At 37.6% G+C, this 27,860-nt stretch overlaps 2 protein-coding genes across 4 annotated transcripts in view; both read left to right on the top strand.

The window, feature by feature from the left end:
- The window catches only part of Smp_159110, a gene marked incomplete at its 3' end in the record, with an annotated part of 138,521 nt that overhangs the window by 58,376 nt on the left and 52,285 nt on the right, over positions 1 to 27,860 (top strand). The window lies entirely within an intron of this gene.
- Smp_093740.1 (putative hepatocyte growth factor-regulated tyrosine kinase substrate (hgs)) lies at positions 948 to 22,542 on the top strand (the record flags this gene model as incomplete). Of its 3 annotated transcripts, none has more annotated exons than XM_018789117.1 (13): positions 948 to 1,017; positions 1,061 to 1,145; positions 1,185 to 1,260; positions 1,301 to 1,384; positions 1,418 to 1,657; positions 6,061 to 6,185; positions 7,384 to 7,444; positions 11,398 to 11,499; positions 12,492 to 12,830; positions 17,148 to 17,397; positions 18,740 to 18,912; positions 20,467 to 20,896; positions 21,639 to 22,542. In XM_018789117.1, 13 exons carry the CDS (start codon positions 978 to 980, stop codon positions 21,839 to 21,841), a joined length of 2,208 nt encoding a protein of 735 aa, XP_018654594.1. The 3 variants fall into 3 exon arrangements, with proteins under 3 accessions (XP_018654594.1, XP_018654593.1, XP_018654595.1); XM_018789118.1 differs by having other exon boundaries at positions 978 to 1,017; positions 1,292 to 1,384; positions 21,639 to 21,841; XM_018789121.1 differs by lacking the exon at positions 20,467 to 20,896 and having other exon boundaries at positions 978 to 1,017; positions 1,292 to 1,384.

The following is a 27,860-nucleotide window of genomic DNA, read 5'->3' as shown; positions in this document are numbered from 1 at the left end:
CACAATCCTCGGTCCTCTTCTCTTTTTACTTTATGTAAATGATTTACCAACTGTAGCTAAGTCATCCATCCTACTCTTCGCTGATGACATAAAGATTTGGAGACCCCTATACAGCATGTCAGACAGAATAGTATTACAGGAAGATCTTAACTCATTAGTGGCATGGATGGACGGGTGGTCACTGGAAGTGAATCCTAACAAGAGTGTGGTGATGCAACTAAATAACTACTATCACTACACAATATGTGGATTTCTGTTACCCAAAATAAAAAACTATAAAGATTCAGGAGTCATACTAAGCAATGATTTCAAAACAACCAACCACTGTAAGGTTGCTGCTGCAAAAGGCTATAGGGTATTATGGTCCATTCGTAGATCTTTCCAGTATTTGGATGAGGAAATGTTTAGATTATTATACCCAACTTTCGTACGACCACATTCGGAATACGGGATTCAAGTAGCGAGTCCTTGTTTTAAATATGAGGTGGATATGCTGGAACGAGTCCAACGCCGTGGGACTAAAATGGTAAAAGGTCTATCTGGCATATCCTACGAAGACAGACTGAGACACCTCAACTTATTCCCATTATCTTACCGTAGAATACGGGGTGATCTAATACTGGCATATCTTATCCTGAACGATGACCTTGGTACTAACATGTCCTATCTTTTCCTTCCATCTAGGACTGGTCATCTGCGAGGACATTCGAAGAAAGTCCAAAAACCGAGATCAAATCGTCTACGTCTGGAGGTTCGTTTTCGCACTGAGTAGTGAATTACTGGAGTTCTGTAGCAGAACACGTAATATCAGCACCTTCTGTTGATATATTTAAAACGAGATTAGATCTCCACGGTGTAACAAACTGCAAGGATTAAAATAGGTTAATAGACCTCCTATCCTTATTACTGAAGACTGAAAAATAATGGAGCCAAATTTAAAGTTGGCGTTGCTCAGTAACTTCCGGAAATAGCTGGGTATGGATTTCTTCAAACGTTCCAAGTTCGACAAGCTGATTGGTAAGTGATACTATTAATAAAATAAAGATTGTTGAATTTATAGAGAAGGCGACCAGCGAAATGTTGATTGAATCAGACATTGAGAGTATCATCGCAGTTTGCGATAACGTGCGTAGTCAAGAGATTTCGTAGGTTAATACTTCACATCATTACAAAAAATAATAAAGGCCCAAATATGCGGTTCAGTGTTTGAAGAAACGTCTTCAGTGTGACAATCCAAACGTCATCCTACGCTCATTTGATGTAATCGCTTTTCCATAAACTTACACTGTAGGTGCTGGAGTCATTGATGAAGAACTGTGGTACACCTGTTCATGAAGAAGTTTGCAGCACTGACTTTATACAACAGCTTGTTGGGATGGTCGAAGTATGTTAATTGATAGACTCTGACGCTCTTTAGACCTCCCCAGACGTCCGCACAAAGCTTCTAGAGTGTCTTCAAAACTGGGCATATGTTTTTCGTGATAAGCCTGGCTACGTTGCTGTCATAGATGCTTATGAGAACCTTAAAAACGCTGGCTACATTTTCCCAGAGTTCTCAGAGAGTGCTGCGATGTTCAGTGTAGTTTGCGCTCCAAGTTGGAAGGAAGGAAATGCATGCCATCGATGCAAGTCTGCATTTACTACATTCAGGCGTAAAGTAAGGGCTTTGTTCTATTTTCACTAAAAGCTTAAAGCTTCATATCGGTGTGTTGTCAGAGTAAAACTCTAGTCTTCATTAAATTGATCTGATCGGTTGGTATATAGGTCTTTTATCATGCGTAACTGGAAGTGCGTATAAATATCGCTTGTTTGCTAGTAAACTAGTATTCTTTCATCTAATATGTGAAGCGTTTATTTTCCTTGAGTTATTACATGTCACTATTAGTAGGTGTAGGGAAACTTATCGAAGTCTGATAACTGAATCACAAACAAGTAATTTCCTCGGCGCTGACTGTAAAGTAAAAAAAGGTATCCGCCTATCTTTATCGACTTTTTTGATTAGCAAGTTACTTGATTTGAACGTGCTTTTCATTTAATTGGTATTGTTTTCGGGTTTAAGTCAATTTTGTACATTTGTAAGGAGCGTTTGTATTCTGGTTTGATGTAAACCTTTGGATTCGAAATGCCAGTAACTATGCATATGCTTGACGTGAAATCCAATATTGTGCAAGACATATATTTTCATAGCCAAGTGAGAGGTTTCATACGTTGTGTTTGTGGATACTAACAAATTAAAATGTAATGTAATAGTGCGCAACCATCTTTTGCCTTTGGTAGATAACTGCCTCACATCAAACACGGTTAAACTCCACTGGTTACGTATTCTCACTGAACTCCGAAACTAACTCTCAAAGATAGTCACCAGTAAGTAAATGATAATTAACACTATAAGGTTGTGAAGATTGTTGAGTTTCGTCAAGACTATGAAGCGATCAGTGTTAAACCATCATTAAAAACCTGGATCTTGGTAGCTCACTACTGAAGAGTTCCATGTTAGGAAGAAATAGCCACTCAGTGGTTTTAGGTTTCAAATGGTGGTCTAACATCGATCGGCTCATAATCGCAATTAAATCCATTAATCTTCACAACCCTATGCTGTTAACTTAAAAATATTTTTTGTGGTATAGTAACAAAAGTTATTAAACATTAGATCTGGTGTGTTCCATCTTACAAATCTTCCGGACTAGTTAGCACTAATAGATTATAATTCAGCATTTTTCAAGTTGCTGATGATGAGTAGTAGTAAGGGATGTCAAAAGCCAATGGAAAATCCAAAGCTCATTGTTCATTAGTGTTAGCTATCGTCTGTTTTAGTATAGTAACTAGAATAACTTGGACTAATTGTTGCTAATAGTATCATAGGTTGGTAATATATTATCAACTAAAAGTTGATTCGACCTCCTTCAAGGGCCGTCATAATTTATCAAACAGTCCCAATCAAACCGATTGTAACATGCAGTTTGTCGTACAAGCCAGCAACAGTTCCTTCATGAGTCTTAAATGCTAAAAAGTAGAGAATCCTACTGTAATGGTTACGGTGAATGTAACATGATAAAGTTTATTTTATAATATCAGAATGAAGTTGTGGATGAGCGAATTTGGGGAATGCAGTCGTAACACAAATATTATAGATGCACTATACATCCACTCAACATACTTGATGGTGGCATATTTTTAAATAATTATATTGCTATTAAACGAGTTCCTATAATTAATTCGTCAGTTGAGATGGCTGGGACACGTGTTACGTATGCTCAACCACCAACTGCCCGACATGCAATGTTTTGTGGTGTAGGAGTAGGTTGGAAGAAAGCTAGGGGTGGCCAGACCAGATCGTGGCACAAATCTATGAAGTCACTGACAAGTGGACTGAGCCATGTTGGTAGGTGTAGACTACCTGGTTGGGTTGCGCGAGATGATAGCAACCGGTGGTTAGAGTTATTTTATTTAAACACATAAATATTGGTACAAGGAAGCACCAGATAAATATGCGCCTCACAAATCTTATTTGATTTGTGTGAGGACTGTGATACTGCCCAGGTGCCCAGACTGAAGCAGGTGGTCGTCTTAGGGGGCCACACCCTGAGCCTTTGACCTGAAGGTCTAGTCCACAAGGCAGTGGAGCGACATCAAGAGATGCAGTCCCATGGTAGCCGGTGACCAACGGTTGGTTCTTACGCCATTTGTTCCTTCAGGATACTGGAGCCCATCTGCACCACTGGCTTGGAATCAGGATTTTCCAACTTCCCTAGGTAGACTTTCCGTGTCCACCAACCCGGTTAAATCGCCGGAAATTCGCTTTTCGTCCTCTCAATTTCGTAAACAACACCCTCGGAACGAGAAGGCAGTGAGTAGGACTTCCCTGGCAGAGGCTATATATTCGCGTGGCCATGTGAGAGCATTTCGAGAGGGAGAGCGAACTCTCCCCACTCTCGGCCGTACCAGGGCATTTGGGGGCGGTGGTTAGAGACCTTGAATGACATGGCTCAAAATCGTTTGCGATGGAGAAAATGCATCCACTCTTTGTGTTCTGCCAAATGCTAATCTTCTGAATTCTTCATGTCCCTATTTTTCTCTTTCCCAATTTATTTCACTGGATTTTACCCCTTCAATAACATCTTCAAACCCTAATCTTTCGGATTACTGCTTATACTTTTACTACCTCTACTACTATGGGATTTGAATTGACAATTGCATCTCTGTGCTGATGTGGTATGGCAAATCGAACTGATGTACGTACGTGCGAAGTTCTACGTCGTGACTGACGGGTGCTCCCTGTGCTATATTTTAGGATCTTGCTTTTTCCGTCGTAAATGTTTAGACACACTACTGTAGAGACGGCTGCTGCTACACCGGCTATCTTAGTCTGCATTTTTTGCTGTGTAAGAGATAGAAGAGCTAGGTCATCTGCGAAGTCCAAATCGTCTACCGGAATCCAAGCTAATCATCTTAACACTGGAAGACATTCCTTGTGGTCCCTTTCTTTGTTTTGGAGAGTGCTTTGGTGACCCTATATCATTGAGTTACTCATCCTATAAGCGCTTTCCGCGTTTCTTTGGAGAGCATCCGTGCAACATCTAGTCTGTATGAGAAGCTATTTCTTCTGCATGACCAGAATACAACACAGGCTCTCCCGAAGTTAGTGTTTTCTGTTTACCTTGCGTCCAATAGGTATTACTAATTCTAAGCACTAACAGTTTGGATTTTCTCATTTCCTGAACTTTCTGAGTGGTCATCCCACATTGTCCGAATATTGCATGTACCTATATTAATTGTTACCCTGATTGTCAGAAGAAGTATTTATTTCCCGATTTCCGAAAAATCTTGACTTGCAATATGAGGTGTTATAACCTTTCTAAATAAAGGCCAACAATACCTTGGGGGGGGGGTAGTTTTAAGTGTTTTAAATCATTTTCTATGGTTGTCCTTTTTTCAGCAAGGTTGTTTTCCACAGTATGAGGTTACTTACTCCATGCTCACCTTTGGTGCTTACTCGGGTTTGGTATCAGCAATAATCCTGAAGGGCTGCAGGCGGAGTAATCATGAGTAAAAATACTGAAATATTTGGGATTAGTTCCTCTCCTACAAAATGGTAATTTTGGCCTCACATCTTGTCTGTATCAATGCCCAGTTTAAACATAGTGAATTAGAAGATCACATCCACTACCTCGCTTATCCTTGAAGTGCCATTCGCCATATTATGTTGGTGGCTGACGATATCTCGACACGAAAACATAAAGCTTCCACCTACTCTCTGAGGATACTGTTCAACAGTCAACTTTGTATTACTGTACGGTTGTGAAATATGGCCGATGTAAGTGGTGAAATTCCCCTGGCCACTATTGTTTAATCATAATTCTCCAGGAAGCGTACCTTGTGTAATCCTGAGGTTTGGCGTAATGTACTAGATTACGATGAAAAAATTGTCTGATAAGACTAAAAACCCTCATCGCTTTAATTTATATTTGTTTTATTCATTTACTCAATTTTTTAACATTTAAATATCAATACAAATACTTACACTAAATCGTAAAAATCCGAATTACACATTATGTTAACCACTTGAGCTTGATTCTAAAATGTATAGATAACTGGGAGTCAGTAAAAGCATACTTCATTGAGCTATTCATGCTGAAAAATTACAGACTTACTACATATTTGTTCATCAGTTTCCGATCTACGATTTTGAATGATAGTTGTAGCGTTATATATTGAATCCTTCCTCACTTATATTTGCTTTTGGCTCAAAAAATTGCCAAATGTTACTTTATTCAGTTTAAAATCAGTTAACATCTTACAGCAGTTGATTTAATAAACTCGATACTTTACCGGTGGCTTGACTGTTAAGTTTTTAGACATGCATCTACTAGGTCTCGAGTTTAAACGCCAGTCAGTCTACTTCTATTCGGGAAGCTGGATATTCTCAAATCTGATAAATCCATTATCTCTGTGGATTCCTCATGATGATTTTAGTTAATATGTCCCCTTGTGTACTTTTTTATGTCCTGTTTTCATCTTATTAATCCTTTTCAAATATATCGTCACCTTAATTTTCTCCAGCATCACTGCCGCAAGTGTGGTCAAGTGTTTTGTGGTGAATGTACCTCATCGCGCGCCATTTTGCCTGAATTCGGCATTGAGAAGGAAGTGCGTGTCTGTGATTTGTGCTTTGAATCAATTAACAGGTAATTGTCTATAAACATTCCATTATGTAGACATTATGATTTTATTTATTATATCAATTAATGATCGTTTGCAGTAACGCGTGCCTGTATATTTATATATTCACTTGAGCTGCAATAAAATTTACCAAAACTGTTGAAGCGAATGATGAGTTTACTTTCTTTTTCCTTACTACGGCATATTTTGCAGAAATCTTCCTTGCATTTTCTGCTTATGTCGACTGGTGGGATTACAACACCTTGTATGTACTGTTTTCCTATGGGTCATCTGTTTCTAAAACACATATCTGCTACACTGACGAAAGTCGAGTTTATAAGAAACAAAACCATCAGTCAGTGGTAGAAGTCAGTCAGTCAGCTACAACATAGGACTGATTTTGCAACCTCATGTGGAGTTCATCAAGACTGTCCACCATCTCCATTTCTGTTTAATTTCATCGTAGACCTACTGCTGGGAATAACGTTCTCGTCGACTGAATTTTCAGGAATTGATCTCCTACCAGGAGGTCCACTTACCCATCGACTTAGAAAACACAGATGACATAGTACTGTTTGGTGAAGACGCTGATAAAGTGCAGATTCTTGGTAGCACTGACCAACAATGCCAGGATATTTGGGATGCGTTTCTCCCTCTCTAAGTGCAAGTTGTTACTTCAGAACTGGCCTGCGTCAACACCTGAACTAAGGATAGGGAGTGAAGTAGTCGAACGTGTCGACAACTTCGCTTATCTTGGAAGTCTGATCAGCAGATAATTTGGTTGAGGTCCGCGCGACTATCGTAACCAATGGTTGAAGACTCTGGGTGACATGGCTCAGAATCGACCATAATAGCGTCGGTGTATACACCCTTTGTCTTCCCTTAAACCGTGAGATTAAAATTGCTTTATACCTTTTTTCCTATGAACTAATTCTTTCTTCCTCTATTATATCCTTATACACAATCTTTCTTTAATATATTACTACGATTGAAGTAACTACTTCTATGAATTTAGTGTTCGTCTTGTTGTGCTAATGAGGTGTAGCAACTTGGACCGATGCATATATGCGCCTAGTCCTACATTTTGGATCACTGACTGTTTTGTCAACGAATAACAAGTTTTCATTATTATTGTCGGTAGTATTGGTAATAGTATATGCTGGCATATACATTTTTGCAGTGTATTTTAGCATAATGTCTTCGTTGTTGTTTCTGTTTTGTAAGAGGATTGTCTTCTGCTTCAAATAACTCTGAAGATAAAAGGTCTGTGGAGAAGGAGAATCAGGTAATCTTTATTCATTTTAGATCTGTAATTCCATGTTTTCGAATATTTTTTCACACTTAGATCTTAAATTTCGGTATTCCAACTTCACTAATCCTAGCTAATTCGGTTTTTGCATCTACACAATTATTAACACTATATTTTCTAGGACATGTTTTTTGTCATGTAGGATAGACTGTAGGTTGAAGTCGGGTCCTGAGTGTCACTTAATAATGAAGAGATCCTTTTACAAACTTTATGTAATTATGTAAGTAACAGCTGTTCCCTACTTTTGTGGTTTGGATTCCCATATTTAAGTCTACAAATGTTTGTTTTTTTGGCAGATCAGTCGATTACCAAACAGCATTTCAAAGTCTCTACATATGTTGGCCTAATGGTATTTTTTTCATTTTTTTTTCACTCAGTAATAGTACATGATACTGTTTAAATAAACATACTCCAAGTGTCCATTCCACTAATCCTGTCTTAAGCGACTCACATAGTAATATAGGCAACAATTGAAGTGTAAGAAAAAAATATAGTGAAACATATTTTCTTTATCTTTACAATCATTCTATCTTTTCTATTACCTTCAGGTAGATATTTTCATCAATTAGAATCTATTTTCGTCATTGATTATTTTCAGAGATTTTCTGTGGCTTGATTTTTCATTGAAATGCTTACTATATTTGTATTATGATTTATATATCACCATAATAATCTATCTTGAAAAGATGTCGGTCGTTTATGCCTTTCTAAATACGGAAAGGCCTCATAGAAAGCATTAGTGTCATACTAATCATTAATAATTTTAATAGCCGATTGTAATAAGATTTGATGATAGCCAGTTTTCTTGACAATACTACTTTCATCTAATGAGATAGGCTTAGAAATATCAGGATTTATAGTTCACATTCACTCCTGACTCACAGTTTTTAGTTGCTGGCAATTAGATTCAAACAAATCCTTTCGACTTTTCACATTCACAGGAGTTGTAGGTGACTGCTTTGTTCTTACATAGTTTAAAATTGTGCTAATTTACCTCTGTTACTTATTTACTTACTCTGAAGAAATGACCTGCATTAAGTTACGAAACGCCAGAAATTCAAATTCCTCCTTATTAGAATATCACAAAAATATAATTATTTTACTATTTTTAACTTCCTATTCAATGCTCAATCTATTTGAAACTATCAACAACATCCTTGGTATTGACACCTAGAAACACATTTCTTGAGATATTTCCGGGTCTCATGTTGTGCTAAGTTTTCCATTGAAAAGGGTTGGTTACATTATTTTCATCAGTTCCGTGATTCTTTCTAATTATAATCGACTTTTATTTTCTCTATTACTTCACCTTTGACGATATTTTCACCTGTATAATTTCCTAACATCAACTTATGAATAATGTCCTTGGTTTCAGTAAATTGAGCTTCCAAATAAATGTTATTCACTTCAACAGGTAACACAACATACACTGATAGTCATAACTGAAATTCTAGGCAAGGGTTCTAAACTGTTTTCAGGACATTAATACAATATATTGGTGTAAGTAATAATTTAACTTCATGTAACCCTTGTTTTGATGACTTGTCTTTTCTAAGGATTGCCCTTATTACAGAGCTACCAAATATAAATTCCTCTACTGAATCACACTAATAGCTACTTTGGTTCTGTACGAACTTAAGTTAATCGTAATTTCTATTTTTTCTCTTCTCCGACACATCCACTTGTTGACGGAGTTCAGATCAGAACTTGAGTTGTATAGATACCACCATGCTCGTCCTAATAAATAAAATCCTACATGATAATAATCAGTAATTTTACTAAACGTAGTAAACCGAGTGTAGCAAAAAGACACCAGTGATATCTTTTTCAAGATTCCACACAAACAGCTATCTGTATGCAGTCAGGATCAGCTGGATAAAAGACACTTTAAAAACTTAGTTATCATCTCTTAGACTAAACCGTTATGGGTGGGAAATCGCATCACCATCATTCTAATTAGAAGGATCACTGGCTTAGATGTCAACTACACGTTGGCTCGAGATCCCTGTTAAATTTTCTCAGGGATACAGATTCCTTATTTTAACGTCAGTAGTGAAAGCAAAACGGTAGCCAGGTGATTATCGGAAATAGAATTGCGATATCATACACAATATTGATATACTTGATGCTATTTCGAGTTCACCTTACTCGGTAAACGGAACGAAGGTCAAAGACAGTGACACAATAGGTTATTCTAATCCATTATCCCAGGCCATGCTAACTAGATCAAGAAGTCTTGATGAGGCGTAGAGAATGTATTCTACAAGCACCTATAAAATACGAGGTCACTAAGCACACAAATCAAGCTTATTTATACAATGATAGAAACGCCCTTGGGAGAGCCACAAAATAGGGTACTAAAAAAATCCGTCAACCAATGACAGTCAAAGAATTCCGAGTGGAAAATAATAGCTGTAGGTCAACTAAGCGTTTCTTGGCGCGAAAAGATAAAATTCAAATTTTTAGAATAAAATTACAAAATTGGGACCTTTTCCAAGTGAGTTCTGGGAATCTAACCTCCCCAACAAATATATCAAAAGAAAGTCGCTGGAATAGTGAATCTCAGTAGACTTGAATATCTCTGTCCGATTTAGTTAAGGCGGATTGTTTGTACTCAGTCTATCCGTTTACCTCCTGACCGATATGTCCCAGATTAAATATTTCCGCTTACAAAAGTCTGGAATTTTGAAATGTCAATAGTTTTTACACAAGAATTTTAATCCAAGATCATCTTGATTGTCAGTAAAACAATTACAACTAGCGGAATAAATCGAATCTCAAAACTACTCTTTTCAAGTTACTGTAAGACAAAATGCAAGTGCGAAGGAATTATCAACCATAAAAATAATCGATGTTTGTCCTAACTTATTTAGAAGACCGAGACATAAGAGACTATTTAACTGTACTGTCGCCAAGTAATACCGTATAACGACAGACCAAGTGTGAATAAAGAAGTTAATTATATACTATGAAGCAGACCAAGTAGTTCCTGTTATCTCCTTGTAGTGTCGGTTGGTATGTTAAGCTCATATACTTTATTCTAGCTTCTGGACAAGCCAATTCACCTGTCCAACATGAGTCATGTTTCGACCTTGTTAATTATTCACTTATTAACCCTGGTTGTTTTTTATACGAGCGTATGTGTGCACACTTTTCATCTTATTCATCACATGTCTGCAACTTATTCTTCTCTGACTATAAATATTGATTAAAGCGAGTTGGCTTACCCGCCATCTCCAATGTGCGTTATTTTCTCTGCTTGCTGATTTTCGCTCATGTGCTCATAGCTTTCTGGCCTGCGTCGATTGCTAATAAAACTGTAGTTGCCGCTTCTCTTTGTCTTCTGATTTTATGCACCGTTAAGAATTGTGTTATAACGGTTATCGAGATGAACGATTAACGAAGCACGACATTACATCATCTGCTTTGCTGTTCAGTCATATGCCAAAATAAAAAAACTGTAATTGGAGTTATTTGTGTCTGGAAAAAATCGGAATTTGTGAGAATAGTGACCCATACTTACCCGGTAAATTTAGTACTGGTGAAGCCAATGAAATAACCATGACTAATATCAAAGCTCAGAAAACACTCATCACTTCTCGTTCGCAAATCTTGAGTTTCAGGCCTTGAGAATATTAGTTTAAATAGAAATCGATTACTACAGAAAACCTCACTTTCAGTTTCTTTTAAAGATTGTAATAACTCGTTTATCTGTTTACTTTTATGTCCCATTTCAGGCATTTTTAATTGTCTTTATAATATCGGATTGAGTAGTAGCTGTTACTCTTATACGAGCATCTAATTTTTGTTTGTTCTCAGGCTTGTACCAGTTACTATTTGTTGCCATTTTTTCTGAACTACTTTACCCCGAAACAAGCTGTATTCATTACTCAGTCACTTATAGAATGTAACTTTGTCCCATCTCCCAGCTTCGACGTGAAAAAGAGCGACAACTGGAGCAGCAAGAAAACGAGGATCTCGAATTGGCTTTAGCTTTAAGCGCTAGCGAAGCAGAGTCGAATAAGAGAAATGTAAGTCCGTATATTATAATTTGCTTTTTTTCTTCCTCACTATATTTGGTATTTAATAAGTAATTCGGATGAAATAAAAACTAATGTAGAAATTTCAATGCTCTTCGCGATTATGCTTGGTAGTTAAAACGGTTCACTTCATTAAATCGTTTTTACAATCCTAACCTTGGTTCAATCAGTCTTACAGTATTTATTCTCTGACTACGAAGTAATCATTTGTTTTATGTCAAATTAACTTAATTTTAACACGCAAAATTTTGTGTTTGTTCCGTTTGATTATTTAGCCTGATAATTTTTTTAGAATTACGAAGTTTTTAAAAGCTCGGTAACTTTATGACTGATTATATTTCGTGGTGATGTGTGGTCTATGGATCTGGTTGCAGGTCACAAATAATGTTGACGATCACATTAATAATAATCTTCGTTATGACTCTGGGCTTTAATCGAGCAAATATGAAATGAAAGTTATACAAGCAGCCTGAAACATTTCCATTCTGATATAATTTGTATATTTTAAAACTACCGGTCTGGTGTAACGATGAGATTGAAATATTTGGTGAAAATCAACTTATTGTACGGATTAAATTTGTTAAGCATATGCAGTATCAGGTTTATGATTTAACTTACAACTCTCGAAAACATCTTAACTAGCTAGAACAGTTGCGCTTGTAGATTAGTTTGAGCAAAAATTCTGTTCATGAGCATGTAATATGTGTTAGAAAAATGTCTCAGTGTGTGGATCCTCTGATTTAAAACGATAAGGCTTCCATCATTACGAATATATCATTGATTTCATCTCATGTGAAAGTATCCAACCAATTTCGGCAAATTTTCCTAATCTTATTCAAGATCGTACCCACTTACACGAGTCCATTGAGAAATGTGTTGTGGTATGTTAAGATCTGTTTAAATTGTCACACTGAACCATGTACATTAAGAATGAAAATTCTATCTCGTCAATATTAAATTTTCCTATATCACTTGTAATACAGAATCAAATAAAGTCTACTATTAATGACAATAAACCATCATCAGCATCGCCAACAGTCGCTCACCTTCTTCCAGTTCTCGATACAAGTGAAATGGATCCCGAGTTAGCGCAGTATTTATCCAGACATTATCAGAGAGCTAATCCGTCATCTACTCAGGATTTCATATATCAAGAAAATTCTCAAGAACATCCCATGCTTCAACAGTCTACCACACAGCCTAGCGCACCTATATATGCTTCCAGTACACCATCCGATCATGGTACGATCTCTATTAATACTCTCAAGTCCGGAGTGAACAGTGATTTTAATGTACCAGGAAATAGTCGATCCAGTGAGATAGTAAGTGTATTTTCAAAAAATTAATTTAACAAAAAATGCAGTCAGTTCATTAGCTTCATAAACATACAAAAGGGTATACAAGTCCTAATGGAATTCATTATTTTTTATACAACTTCGTAAGTCACTACAATTTCTCGTTCACTGTTTGAGCAACACTAAAGTTAGTTTGTAGCTTTACATACTACCTTCCATGGTGTGAAAAACCGAAAAGTTGCAAGTACCCTCAAAACTGTAACAGGACCCGGGATCATCTTGTTCATGATCGAATCTCTCTTTCTCACCTTTTAATATTTTTCCTACCCCCACAACTAACCCTCATTACGTATTTTTATCAACATGAGACACCAATGCTTACTATTCAAGTCCACTCAATACAATTTCTAGTCTCTTGAAACCGCGCTCTAAACTACATGTTGGAGCTTTAAATGTTCGAACCTTGTGTCAGATAGGACAATAGGTTTCCTTAGCTTGGACTCCAGAATCCCACGCTATCAATGTATATTTTCTTCAAAACGCGCATACAGAGTCCAAGTATGGTAGTTCATTTTACATCACCTAGTCAAGCATAACATTTGTGATAGCGTGATTGAATATGCTATGTTAACTCATTATTATGTCAATCTCTTAATATATGTCAACTGGGAGTGAATGATGCGGCCACATTTTGATCAAAGGCCAAATAAGTAAAAAGCTGATATGCCCTTAAAATATTCATGTTTCCAATCCACTTTGATATCCTCGAAAATTTGGAATAATATTAGATGTTAATCATAATAGTGAAGTTTCTTACTCTACCATATTAAATTTGTTATTCCTTTTAATTGAATAAATCCCATCCAAAAGCTAGTCGTTTTGAATGATCTGGAAATAAAATGCCAATAAAATCGTGTCAAAAATTATATCTATCCTGGGAAGTAAAATATGCTTAAGGCCACTGCTAGTTGCCCATATTTTGCAAATAACGTTGAGTGACCAATACATTATAATCAGGCATAAACTTGAGTCCTGTCTGCTTACACGGGGTTCACTGAACAGTTAGTTACTTTTTTGTCCATAAATTTAGTCTGATCATCTTATTCGACACAAGTAATGGGTTTTCTGTGGATAGTTGTATAACCAGTTGTCCAGATGTCATCGACCAAAAATGTTCAATAAGTGCATCTTGTCGTTTTAGTCATATGGTAAATTACTACTGTATAATTCTTACACAAACGGATGTACATTTACTATCTGCATTTTAAGAATTTTATTGTTACACATCGCGTCGTTCAGTAGTTACGGATTTAGATGAGCTCACTTCGCATATCAATGCTCGAACAATGTAATGTGCGGACAACATTCTCACCACAACAACTGCACAACGTAAACCTAAGAATCCATCGAAATATACTGCATAGAAAATAGGTCTTGATTTCCGCATATACAGGATAAAGGTTTCGCATTAATGATCGTAGCATTCACTTCACAATAACATATTTCAAATTTGCGGTTATAGATGGGTTTTTGCTTTGGAAAGCTTGACCTTGTGCGTTTATTAGCCGAAAATGTTCTCTTAAGTGAGCAGGTCGAATTTAATGTTTCATAGCTAGTATCTTATCACATGATCTTAAATATAAATATACGTATATACGTCTAAATCCCTCACTCTCATAATTAATGTTTGGATATTGATGTGGCATACAATAAACAATATTGAATAGCTATCATTATCCCTTACCATGCATGCAAACCGTACCAGAAAAAAATCGATCCAGTGAGATAGTAAGTGTATTTTCAAAAAATTAATTTAACAAAAAATGCAGTCAGTTCATTAGCTTCATAAACATACAAAAGGGTATACAAGTCCTAATGGAATTCATTATTTTTTATACAACTTCGTAAGTCACTACAATTTCTCGTTCACTGTTTGAGCAACACTAAAGTTAGTTTGTAGCTTTACATACTACCTTCCATGGTGTGAAAAACCGAAAAGTTGCAAGTACCCTCAAAACTGTAACAGGACCCGGGATCATCTTGTTCATGATCGAATCTCTCTTTCTCACCTTTTAATATTTTTCCTACCCCCACAACTAACCCTCATTACGTATTTTTATCAACATGAGACACCAATGCTTACTATTCAAGTCCACTCAATACAATTTCTAGTCTCTTGAAACCGCGCTCTAAACTACATGTTGGAGCTTTAAATGTTCGAACCTTGTGTCAGATAGGACAGTAGGTCATGGCCGTGTTTCACAACCACAAAGTAGAACAGAGAGAACTGCTGTGCAGTAATTTCGTTTCTTCGGTCAGAAGACAGACATCTCGCCTACTCAACAGGTGACGCAAGTCGAAAAAAGCCAATCGAGCCTTCTGAATCCGTGCCAAGATTTCGTCAGACACTAGATCATCAGTATTGATGAGACTCTCAGGATAAGTGTAACGGTCAATGCGTTTGACTATTTCACTCACTATCATTAATTCAGGCGCTAATGCAACCTAATCCTGAAGTTACATTTTACATTTTGAGGGAGAGAACCGCATCTCAAACATGTTCATATTGTTGCTTAAGGTGGTCAGATTACTTTGCATCTTTACTAAACAGAACTATATTATCTACGTATTCTAACTCAACAAGTGAATATGCTAGCAGAAAACCGATCCCTCAAAATTTAGTCGATGAAAGTGTTATCCCTGAAAGCATGTCTATGACAAAGTTAAATGAAAATGGGGAGAGAAGACAAACCTGACGTACGCTACTTGAAGTAACCAGTTCCGATGACAGTTCACCCCAAGCTCTCGACTCGACCACTGATGTTTGAACACGGAGTTTGTAGAAGGTTGATGTACTTCTTTGATACGCCCTTCAATGGCAGAGACAGCCATAGAGCTGTACGACCGATGGAGTCGAACGCCACCTTTACGTCGAGAAATACATCTTTTGTCGGATGTCGAGAAGTATATTAACGTTCCAGAACCTGACGTGGTTCGGAGAAACCTCCGTAGCTTAGTGTGAATATTTAGTCAATACACACACATCAAGGTCGGGAGTCAAACTAGTTTTCTCTTTACAAGTCTTGGTTAGGCGTTGGGTTATTCTTGAAGCTAATATTTTAGACATGTTAGTCAAACCGATACTTCTGTGATTGTTACAAGATGATTTTCGTCCTCATGAAATGGAACGATCAGCGATTGAAACCAGTCAAATGAGGTTACGTCCTGTTCTCAGATTTTAGCCAAAATCTCAGTCAATCCAACTTCTACAATTGGATCATAATTCTCTCCTCCGCTTTAGACTAACTATAGCATTTCCAGCCTCACTAAGAGTTGGAGAACTTATGTCGATTTCCCATTCAGGTCGCTTGAAGATAGTGGGTAACTGAAGTGTGGCTGAGGGCCAGTTAACTGTTCTCTAAAGTGTTCTTATCATCGGTTCAATTTCCTGGACTAAGGGTGAATAACAGCCCTGTCTCTTTCCGAGATAGTTTCACTAACAACCAGATTTTTAATACCCGATTCCTTGATAAGTCTGAATAGTTGTCTTTTGCTACCTATTGTTAGCTACTTTCAACATATATTTTTGAGTCATTTCGAGATTCATGATGCACTTACATTTATTAACTTAATAATTATCCATCTTATAATTCTGACAGTTATTTAGTATTAATTAGAATAAGAATCTAAATGAACTATGCAAAAGAAGTATGATGGACAATCATATGTCTGAATAGGTTAACTCTATATTATTGGCTTAAGAAGTCATATCAAATATATGTCAACAGTTTTTAAGTTTCCAGCGCTAATCGTGATAGTTATTTCATATTGAAGCTTCATTGGTGTTTGAACAACGATTCACAATGTCAGCCGGCCGAGAATATTATTTTCTTAGCATTTTTCTTATTCATAAATGCAAGTGGAAGTTGTATTCATCATAATCAGTCGAATATACTTATCAAAGGAGATGGTGTTTACTCTTTTCACAACTACATTCACAGAGAAAGAGTTAAGCATGTCGAAGACACTATATTTGGGATATTTGCTGCTTACCTGTGTAACTTTCTTTTTCATTTATTACTACTGAATATTGTCTTTTCTAAATTCTTACTCATACAATCTAATGTCCAAGTTTTTTTTGCTGTCAATAAAGAATTAAATAAAAGTCATGTATTATAGCATGTTTAATTAATCGCTTGTGTATTTTTAACTCATACTTTCATTTGTCTTGATAGACACGAGATGGCTAAGTGTAAAGTTCATATTCTGGCCAATTAATAAAACTATTACATTTTAGTGCATTTAATTGAAGGTTAATTAACTGATTCAAAATATGTATTTCAGAATTCGGCTAATTCTGACGGTAAGACAGACCTCAACACATCGGAAATCCCAAATCTAGCTAATCCGAAACAAGAAGAGTTCCTTGATGCTCTACGTGGTAGTATCGAATTTTTCGTAAATCGCTTGCAGAGCAATAGTCAAAGAGGACGTAACATTTCAAGTGACACAACAGTTCAAACATTGTTTTTAACACTTAATAAAATGCATCCACAATTAATGGACTACAAACACTACATGGAGGAACGCCGAGGTGAATGTTATAATATATTCAAATTTTCCATTTGTGTTTGGTAACCCATTGCAATGGATATTATGTTTGTAACCGAAATTAGTTTATAAATAACCGTACATGATTAGTATTATTTATTTTGACACAAAAATTGGTGCAAAAGGTAACCAAAATATATATACCCCACACAAATAATTTAATTTATGTACAGACTGGAATACTGTCCTGGTCCCCAAAACGAAGGGGTTGGTCATCTCATAGTGCTACTCCCCGAATTTTTAACTCAGAGGTTTAATCGGCAAGGAGTGAAGAAACGTCAGGAGATGCGATCCCATAGTACCCAATGGCCAAGGATAGGTTTATACTCCATTTATTCCCTTAGTATCCTGGAGCTCACATGCCCCATTAGTTTGGAATCAGGGTTTTCAAACTCCCCTAGGTTAATTATCCGTACCCAGCAACTCGGTTTCAGCGACGGACATTTGCTTCTCGTCCTCTCAATGTCGTAAACAGCACTACCGCAAGGAGTCAATGAATAGGACTTCACTGGAAACGGCTATATGAAAGCATTTCGAACGAGAGAGCGGGCTCTCCTCACCCTCGGCTGTACCAAGGGATTTGAGGGCACATAATAAATGAGGAAGATATGACCACAGTCATTTAAAAAATATTTTAGGATCAGATGGATGTAGTTATAGACCCAAGTCACTACATTTCTGACCTCCACATCGAGGGATTATTAACGACAGTCGGGATAAATATGATATTAATGACAGCAAAAAGTCAATATAGTAGTTAAAGTTCAAAATCAATAAATTAAAGGCATGGAAAGTAAAACCCATTATTAAAACTAAAGATCTAGGGGAGCCCAATATCACTCAGAGATCTGCCATAAGTAAACAATGCTTCAGAAAAGTCTGTTATCAAGTGCTTGCAGTTTGCGCACATTTTCTATATTCAATACCATGTCTCCTATATGTAAAATGATGTAGTTTGAACTGATACATAGTATACTTACTATTTCGCAATGAATGGGACTTACACTGGTGACACAAGTCACCAAAATCTAAACAAAATCACTGAAACCCTATTTCACTTGCGTTAGCTAGGAATTCATTAGGATTAGTGAAAGTTCGAAGATAAATGGACAATCAACTAACTAACCTAATTCACTTCTTGCAGTTACACATGTCATTCACACCAATCATTCCGACAAAAAACATACTAGTTCCCATCAAATTTCTTTGATAACATACTGAAGGTAATAAAATGTCATCGTTGATCATCCAGTCAATCCTCTATCATCCAACATTTACTTTATACAAAAAAGATTTTTTATCAACACAACAGCTTTTATTTTTAGCCTATTTTGAGAAAATGCAAGACAAGCTTAACCAGATTCGGGAAGCTCGTGAGGCTTTGGATGCATTAAGACATGATCACGCTGTTCGCAAACAAATAGAAGAGCAAGAAGCAACTCGTATGCGTCAGTTACAGATAATGCAGAAATTGGAAGCTATGCGACAACAGAAAAGAGTAGGTTTGACATGTTTACATATCGTATCATTGTACCATTTCTAAAATATTTTCCCCAGGTATTTATCTATGAAACATTAACAATTTCTAGATAACTAACATATATCATATCAAATAATAAGACAGTAATGTCGTACTTCTTTAAGATTATAGTTCTGTGAAATAAGCTCTCCTTTTTGACTACGATTAATTTGTTGGACTTGTCTACCAACATCCAGTCAACCTCAGAAATATCAATTGATATGAAATGGCTGAAGTCCTTGTTATAACTCAGTATGTGACAACTAACAATAAATTCCACGAAATCCTGTCGCACTAATAATTCTATTCTTAACCAGTTCTCTTTAGTAACAAATACCAAAAAAACAGCTTTAAAACATACACAGATATATACTGGTCAGATTTCCGATCTTCAGAAATTTACACATATAACTATTCAATTAACTAGCTGCCTTGTTATAATTTATGTAGTTTGATTGAGGTCTAATACAAAGAAAAATGAGCAATCATTGTAATATGAGAGCGTATCTGGCGCGACTAAATAGATCGAATGACTAATACATGGTACTTCAACGATAATAGCTTCACGCTAGTAAAAAGCGAGCTCTTTGCCTTAAGCAAAGACAGTAAAACGAGTAATATCACAGTATGTATAGTATTATACGTGATTTTACAATCAGCAGTATTCTATGTGGACCATATGGCATTTTCACGTTGCAAGATTCACAATATTAATTATGCCATTGCTAACTGCTTATAATAATACTGACTTGCATCAACCATATCCATACCTTACTTCATCGGTTTAGAATTTCAGTGACAGCCTCTAAAGATATATGCATTTTGTTGATTTATCAACTCTTAAACTTGTTCAGCGTACAGGAAGTTGTAACAAACACTAAGTGGTGTTTACCATGTCTACTTATTCTCTGATTTACATTGAATGTGCTTCTTATCTAGCGTTGTACCTTTAATATCAATTAGAATAGACTACTACCAGGATTTTTTTTCAAAATCTTTACGAAAATCAATCTCTTTAAATTTTTGTAAAAATCCTGAAATAATGTACTTTCGATTTACACCAGCTTGAAGCAGACCCATGTGGTTTTGCACTTCTAGTGTTATTATATTTCGTAATATACGAGCCTTCTAACCATTTTATTTACTTATATAACGAGATCTTTTCTAGTAGTTAACAAATGATCTACTCAAATACTAGAAAGTTTATCTGCCATTCATAGATTTTTACCAATGAGACCTAAGGAATATTTCTATGGACATCAGTGGCTACCAGCCTATTTTGTACATGGGTTTGGAGGTAGCATTTTTAACTCCTAGTAATAGCAAACTGATGTCCACGAACTCGCATTTATTTTGATAACTCAAACTTATTTTACACATTCTAATATGCTTTATACTTCGGCTCACGATAGTGTTAGTTGAACTTATCAGCCTGCTTTTTGTCATAGCTATTTGTCTCCACTTGCTTTTAAGTGCCTCTGATTCTTTTCATATTTTAATTAAAGCCTGTCAAATATTAAAATTTTCACATAGGACACTTTGGAATACAAACTACGTATGACACTAAAACAAAATATGCAGTACCAACAAGAATACGGAATACCACAGCAGTCCTTCCCGTACAGTGTCGAATCATTTCCTAGTGTACCAACTGCTGCACCTGGAGAAGGTTATCCAACCAATTATGCTTTGCCTTATATATCTGGAATTAATTACGCATCATTTCCACCTGTTCCGAACGGTTACCTACCAAGAGACAATAGGGTTTATGCCACACAATTTCCAGATCCGAATTCAATTGTCCCCACTCAAAGTGGTGCTAGTATACCTAGTTATAACATGTCTTACACACCACAATTTAGTTCATATGTTCCTGATCCAGTTGGCCATAATATCCAACCCCATCGTTCGTTCTCTCAAGGAAACCAAAATCCAGTTCCGCCTGGCTCATTTTCGATGCAAAGTACGTACCCTCTACATATCCTTTCACAAATAGATTGTGACCATTGATATATTTCCTCACCTAAGATTGATATAATAAATAGTACAGAATATATCTCGTTGATAATTGGTTTGGATGTTTAGTTAATCCAATATATTTTAGCTCAGTTGCTCCATATTATATGTATGCAGTCGCTTGTTATGCATATATGGACAACAGATATCGTGATGATCCTATTGTCACTTTAGAATGTAAGTTCAGCGGAGTCCATTTTGCTACAAATATATTTCCATGGTACGGGGCTTTGCTCCGACACGTATTGTATAATGATATTTATTAGTAATGGTAATTTAACTTTATTCAACCCACAATGGATAATTATGACCACGTTTTTCCTTCGAGATTCTAATAGGGCTCAGCAAATCCTTATCTGGTATGCAAGGACAATTTTTGATTGCTTCACTTGCAGCCAAGTTGTCCATCAAGGAGTTTCGGTCAATTAAGTTTATACTGTATCAAAGACGCTAACATCGTAATCGCCGTAAAGACTGTCTCATTGAGTTGTCGATGTTTTATTAAAATGATTTATCTTCCTCCTTTCCAACAACATTCATACCTCCACACATAATAACTATACTCCTGATTAGTCCTCTTTATTGGACGTAACCACTTCTCTAGTTAAGATTAGACTACTACATGTAGGTTAGTTATACCTAACCCAACTCAGCTTCATCTAACTGGAATCTTTTTATTTTCTGCCTAGGTATACAAGCATCTTTGCCAACTTATACAAGACAGGATGATTCAAAAGGATACCCTGGGAATCAAACTTATCCATCTAGCCAACATGTAATGGACGAAAAGAATGTACCTAGGTACACACAGGTTGTGACCCATCCAAGTGATGCACCTAACAACTATACTGAGCCGGGTGCTGTGGAGGCTCAGTTGATATCTTTCGATTAAACGAAGTTGATTTTCTTTATTCTATGAAGCGAATTATTCGTGATATTTCCCCTGTAATTAAATATTGTTGACGTTAGCTAGCCGTTATTAGTTTGGTCTCTTTCGTTGTTTTGCCAAATCTGACGCTTATGTTGCAAGCATAACATTTGTGATAGCGTGATTGAATATGCTATGTTAACTCATTATTATGTCAATCTCTTAATATATGTCAACTGGGAGTGAATGATGCGGCCACATTTTGATCAAAGGCCAAATAAGTAAAAAGCTGATATGCCCTTAAAATATTCATGTTTCCAATCCACTTTGATTTCCTCGAAAATTTGGAATAATATTAGATGTTAATCATAATAGTGAAGTTTCTTACTCTACCATATTAAATTTGTTATTCCTTTTAATTGAATAAATCCCATCCAAAAGCTAGTCGTTTTGAATGATCTGGAAATAAAATGCCAATAAAATCGTGTCAAAAATTATATCTATCCTGGGAAGTAAAATATGCTTAAGGCCACTGCTAGTTGCCCATATTTTGCAAATAACGTTGAGTGACCAATACATTATAATCAGGCATAAACTTGAGTCCTGTCTGCTTACACGGGGTTCACTGAACAGTTAGTTACTTTTTTGTCCATAAATTTAGTCTGATCATCTTATTCGACACAAGTAATGGGTTTTCTGTGGATAGTTGTATAACCAGTTGTCCAGATGTCATCGACCAAAAATGTTCAATAAGTGCATCTTGTCGTTTTAGTCATATGGTAAATTACTACTGTATAATTCTTACACAAACGGATGTACATTTACTATCTGCATTTTAAGAATTTTATTGTTACACATCGCGTCGTTCAGTAGTTACGGATTTAGATGAGCTCACTTCGCATATCAATGCTCGAACAATGTAATGTGCGGACAACATTCTCACCACAACAACTGCACAACGTAAACCTAAGAATCCATCGAAATATACTGCATAGAAAATAGGTCTTGATTTCCGCATATACAGGATAAAGGTTTCGCATTAATGATCGTAGCATTCACTTCACAATAACATATTTCAAATTTGCGGTTATAGATGGGTTTTTGCTTTGGAAAGCTTGACCTTGTGCGTTTATTAGCCGAAAATGTTCTCTTAAGTGAGCAGGTCGAATTTAATGTTTCATAGCTAGTATCTTATCACATGATCTTAAATATAAATATACGTATATACGTCTAAATCCCTCACTCTCATAATTAATGTTTGGATATTGATGTGGCATACAATAAACAATATTGAATAGCTATCATTATCCCTTACCATGCATGCAAACCGTACCAGAAAAAAATCGATCCAGTGAGATAGTAAGTGTATTTTCAAAAAATTAATTTAACAAAAAATGCAGTCAGTTCATTAGCTTCATAAACATACAAAAGGGTATACAAGTCCTAATGGAATTCATTATTTTTTATACAACTTCGTAAGTCACTACAATTTCTCGTTCACTGTTTGAGCAACACTAAAGTTAGTTTGTAGCTTTACATACTACCTTCCATGGTGTGAAAAACCGAAAAGTTGCAAGTACCCTCAAAACTGTAACAGGACCCGGGATCATCTTGTTCATGATCGAATCTCTCTTTCTCACCTTTTAATATTTTTCCTACCCCCACAACTAACCCTCATTACGTATTTTTATCAACATGAGACACCAATGCTTACTATTCAAGTCCACTCAATACAATTTCTAGTCTCTTGAAACCGCGCTCTAAACTACATGTTGGAGCTTTAAATGTTCGAACCTTGTGTCAGATAGGACAGTAGGTCATGGCCGTGTTTCACAACCACAAAGTAGAACAGAGAGAACTGCTGTGCAGTAATTTCGTTTCTTCGGTCAGAAGACAGACATCTCGCCTACTCAACAGGTGACGCAAGTCGAAAAAAGCCAATCGAGCCTTCTGAATCCGTGCCAAGATTTCGTCAGACACTAGATCATCAGTATTGATGAGACTCTCAGGATAAGTGTAACGGTCAATGCGTTTGACTATTTCACTCACTATCATTAATTCAGGCCGTCGGTCACTGGCTACCATGGGACTGCATCTCCTTACGATGCTCTACTGCCTTGTGGACTAGGCCTTTAGGTCAGAGGCTCCAGGTGTGGCCCCCTAAGACGACCACCTGCTTCGGTCTGGGCGCCCGGGCAATATTATAGCCCTCACACAATTAAGTGAAATGACATTTTTGGTGGCGCGTGTATATCAGTCAGTCAGCTATAACGTAGGACCAGACAAACATATGCATCGGTCCAAGTTGCCATACCTCACTCGTTAGCACAACAAGATGAACACCGGATTCATAGAAATAGTTAATTTAGTGGTGGTAGCATATAAAAGAAAGGTTGTATATAAAGATGTAGTATAGAAAGGAAGAACGTTATGAAGCAATTGTAATCTCACGGTTTAAGGGAAGATAATGATTGTATAGACCTACGCCATTGTGATCGATGCACAGTCATGTCACCTAGAGTCTCCAACCATTGGTCACGATAGTCACGCGGACCCCAACCAAGTAGTCTGCATCTGCCAACATGGCTCACACTAGAAGTTAGTGACTTCATGCTCTGATGCCACGTTTTGGTTTGGCTGCCCCTAACTTTCTTCTAACCATCCCCTACACTAGTCAGCATAGCGCGTCGTGGTAATCGGTGTTCAGGCATACGTAACACGTGGCCCAACCATTTCAGTTGGTTAAGATCACAAACCTCATCAACTGATTTGCTATCATTCCTTAATACCCTGTGTCTAACCTCACTATTACTTACTCGGTGATCCCAGAAGATGCGAGCAATATCTCTAAGGCATCTGTGGTCAAATACTAGTAACTTACGAGTATCTTCTACTCTTAATGGCCATGTTTCACAGCCGTAAAGTAGAACAGAATGAACTGCTGCACAGTATACTCGTCCCTTAATTGATAGACGGATATCTCGTCTTCGCCATAGGTGGCGTAAGTTGGCAAAAGCCAAACGAGCTTTTTGATTCCGTGCTGAGATTTCGTCAGATACCAACCCATTAGGGCTGATCAGACTTCCAAGATCAGTCAGTCAGTTACAACGTAGAACTTCGTACGTACATCAGTTCGAGTTGCCATACCACATTAGCACAGAGATGAAGTTGTCCATTCAAATCCCATAGTGGTAGAAGTAGTAAGAGTATAAGTATTATGTGAAAGATAAGGGTTTGAAGATGTTATTGAAGGAGTATAATACGGTGAAATAAATTTGGAAAGAGAAAAAAGATAGGGACATGAAGAATTCAGAAGATTAGAATTTGGCAGAAAACAAAGAGTGGATACACCTTCGCCATTGCAAACGATTTTGAGCCATGTCATTCAAGGTCTCTATCCATCGGTTGCTATCATCTCGCGAATCCCAACCAGGTAGTCTACACCTACCAACACGGCCCAGTCCACTTGTCAGCGACTTCATGGATTTATGCCATGTTTTGGTCTGGCCGCCCCTAGCTTTCTTCCAACCTGCTCCTACACCATAAAGCATTGCACGTCGGGGCAGTCGGTGGTTGGGCATACGTAACACATGTCCCAGCCATCTCAACTGATGAAGTTTCACTACTTCATCAATCGATTTGCCATCCTTACCTAGTACCCGTTTCCTAACATCTGCATTACTTACCCGGTGGTCCCAGGATATACGAGCAATGCGTCGAAGACACCTATGATCGAACACTAGTAGCCTACGAATATCCTCTACTCTTGTCGGCCATGTTTCACTGCCATAAAGTAGGACGGAACGGACTGCTGCACAGTAAACCCGTCCTTTTGTTGCTAGACGGATATCTCGCCTACGCCATAAATGGCGCAAGTTGGCGAAAGCTAGACGAGCCTTCTGTATCCGTACTGAGATTTCGTCACACACCAGACCACAAGGGCTGATGAGACTCCCAAGATAAGTGAAGCTGCCAACACGCTCAACTACTTCACTCCCTATCATTAGTTCAGGTGTCGATGCAACCCAATCCTGAAGTAATATTTTGCACTTCGAGGGAGAGAATCGCATCCCGAACATGCCTGCATTGTTGCTTATAGTAGTCAGAAGACTTCATTTTGTCAGCGTCTTCACCGAATAAAACTATGTCGTCGGCGTATTCTAAGTCAATAAGTGAGCCTCCCGGTAAAAGTTCAACTCCTGGAGATTGAGATGATGAAAGTGATATCTCTAAAAGCATATCAACGACAAAGTTAAACAAGAATGGGGAGAGTGGACAGCCCTGACGAACACCACTTGAGGTAACCAATTCTGATGACAGTTCGCCATAGGCTCTAACTCGACCGGTTGTGTTCGAGTAGAGAGCCTTTATGAGGTTAATGTACTTCTTTGGTACTCCTTTCACTGACAAACACTGCCATAGAACCTCACGATCAACGGAGTCAAATGCCGCCTTAAGGTCAAGAAATACTACGATTGTGGGACGTCTGAATGTATGTCTATGTTCTAGGATCTGACGTAGAGTGAATATCTGGTCTATGCAACCACGTCCAGGTCAAAAACCAGCCTGGTTTTCTCTAGTCTGCTCTTCACGAGCTTTGGTTAGGCGCCTAAGTATTATTGAAGCTAATATTTTAGACACTATATTAGTCAAACTGATCCCTCTGTGATTGTCACAGGAGGACTTTTGTCCTTTCTTATAGACTGGCACAATCAGTGATTGGGACCAGTCAGATGGAATTACGTCCAGTTCCCAGATTCTACCTAAGACCTCAGTCAATCTCGTTGCTAGTACTGGACCACCATCCTTAAAAATCTCAGGGGTAATCCTGTCAGGGCCTGCGGCTCTCCCTCGCTTTAGATTTCCTATAGCTTTTTCAACCTCGTAGAGAGTTGGAGGACTTACATCAATTTGCCATTCAGGACGACTGGGGATCGCGGGTAACTGAAGTGTGGCTGAAGGCCAGTTGAACTGATCCCTAAAGTGTTCTGCCCATCGATCCAATTTCCTGGATTGAAAATGAATGATATGACCATCTTTGTCTGAGATAGTTTCGCTAATAGTTGGGTTCCTAATGCCAGTTTCTTTAATAAGTCTGAATAGTTGTCTGCTGTTACCTATTGCCGCTGCCTTTTCCATCTCTCTTGCTTTCACTACCCACCACTGTTCAAGATCATTGCGTAGGCTTCTTATTAGCCTGCGCTTAAGCTGACTCCGCTCTTCGTTATGTTCAGAGCCAGGTGGGATGAGTTTACGAGCATCTATCAGTGCGGTAGATGCTGCCGAGATCCATTGTTTCTCCCTGACCTTATGGCTTACCTTACTAGCGGATATCACTGCTGTTTCCACAGCTTTTCGGATGTCATTCCACGCTGCTTCGGGGTGGGCACAACTTACATGTCTGTCTAACTGTTTTTCCAGTTGTTCCTGAAATATATTCTTAGCTTGCTTATCGTTAAGTAGAACCCTTAGAGGCTTCCCTGCAGCGTCTTTCCTACGTCCAGTAAGACGCAGACAGATACGTGCTCGCACTAGAGCATGATCTGAGTCTAAGCATGTGCTCCAGAATGAGCGACAGTCTTCTATCGAGCCCCTCCATCGGTGGCTGACAGCGATGTGATCTAATTGGGTCCAACGTTGGGACGAATTCGGGGGTCGCCATGTCAAAAGATGTTTTTCCTTATGCTTAAAGTTAGTATTTGCAAGAAATAGGCGGTTATCTGAGCATTGCTGCAACAGACGGTCGCCATTATCTGTTCTTTTAGCAACGACACCATAAGATCCACCCAAGTGTCTTTCCCTTTCACTTAGTTTACCTACTTGAGCATTAAAGTCACCTGCCACTATTACTACATCAGAACGCCTAGCTTTTCGAAGAAGGTCAGAAAGTTTCCTGTAAAACTCATCTTTTATATCGTCTGAGCTGCAGTTAGTGGGAGAGTAGGCAGAGACGACGAAGAGGCAACGACCAGCCTATCCTTCTCTTCCTCTTCCCCCCTCTCTTCCTGTTCCCCCTCTGGCGAAGCACATAGTAGATGATGGT

The sequence above is a fragment of the Schistosoma mansoni genome, chromosome W, assembly GCF_000237925.1.
Source record: "Schistosoma mansoni strain Puerto Rico chromosome W, complete genome".
Lineage (NCBI taxonomy): Eukaryota > Metazoa > Platyhelminthes > Trematoda > Strigeidida > Schistosomatidae > Schistosoma > Schistosoma mansoni.
The sequence above is the reverse complement of the archived record's forward strand: the minus strand, read 5'-3'. Positions and strand labels throughout refer to the sequence as shown.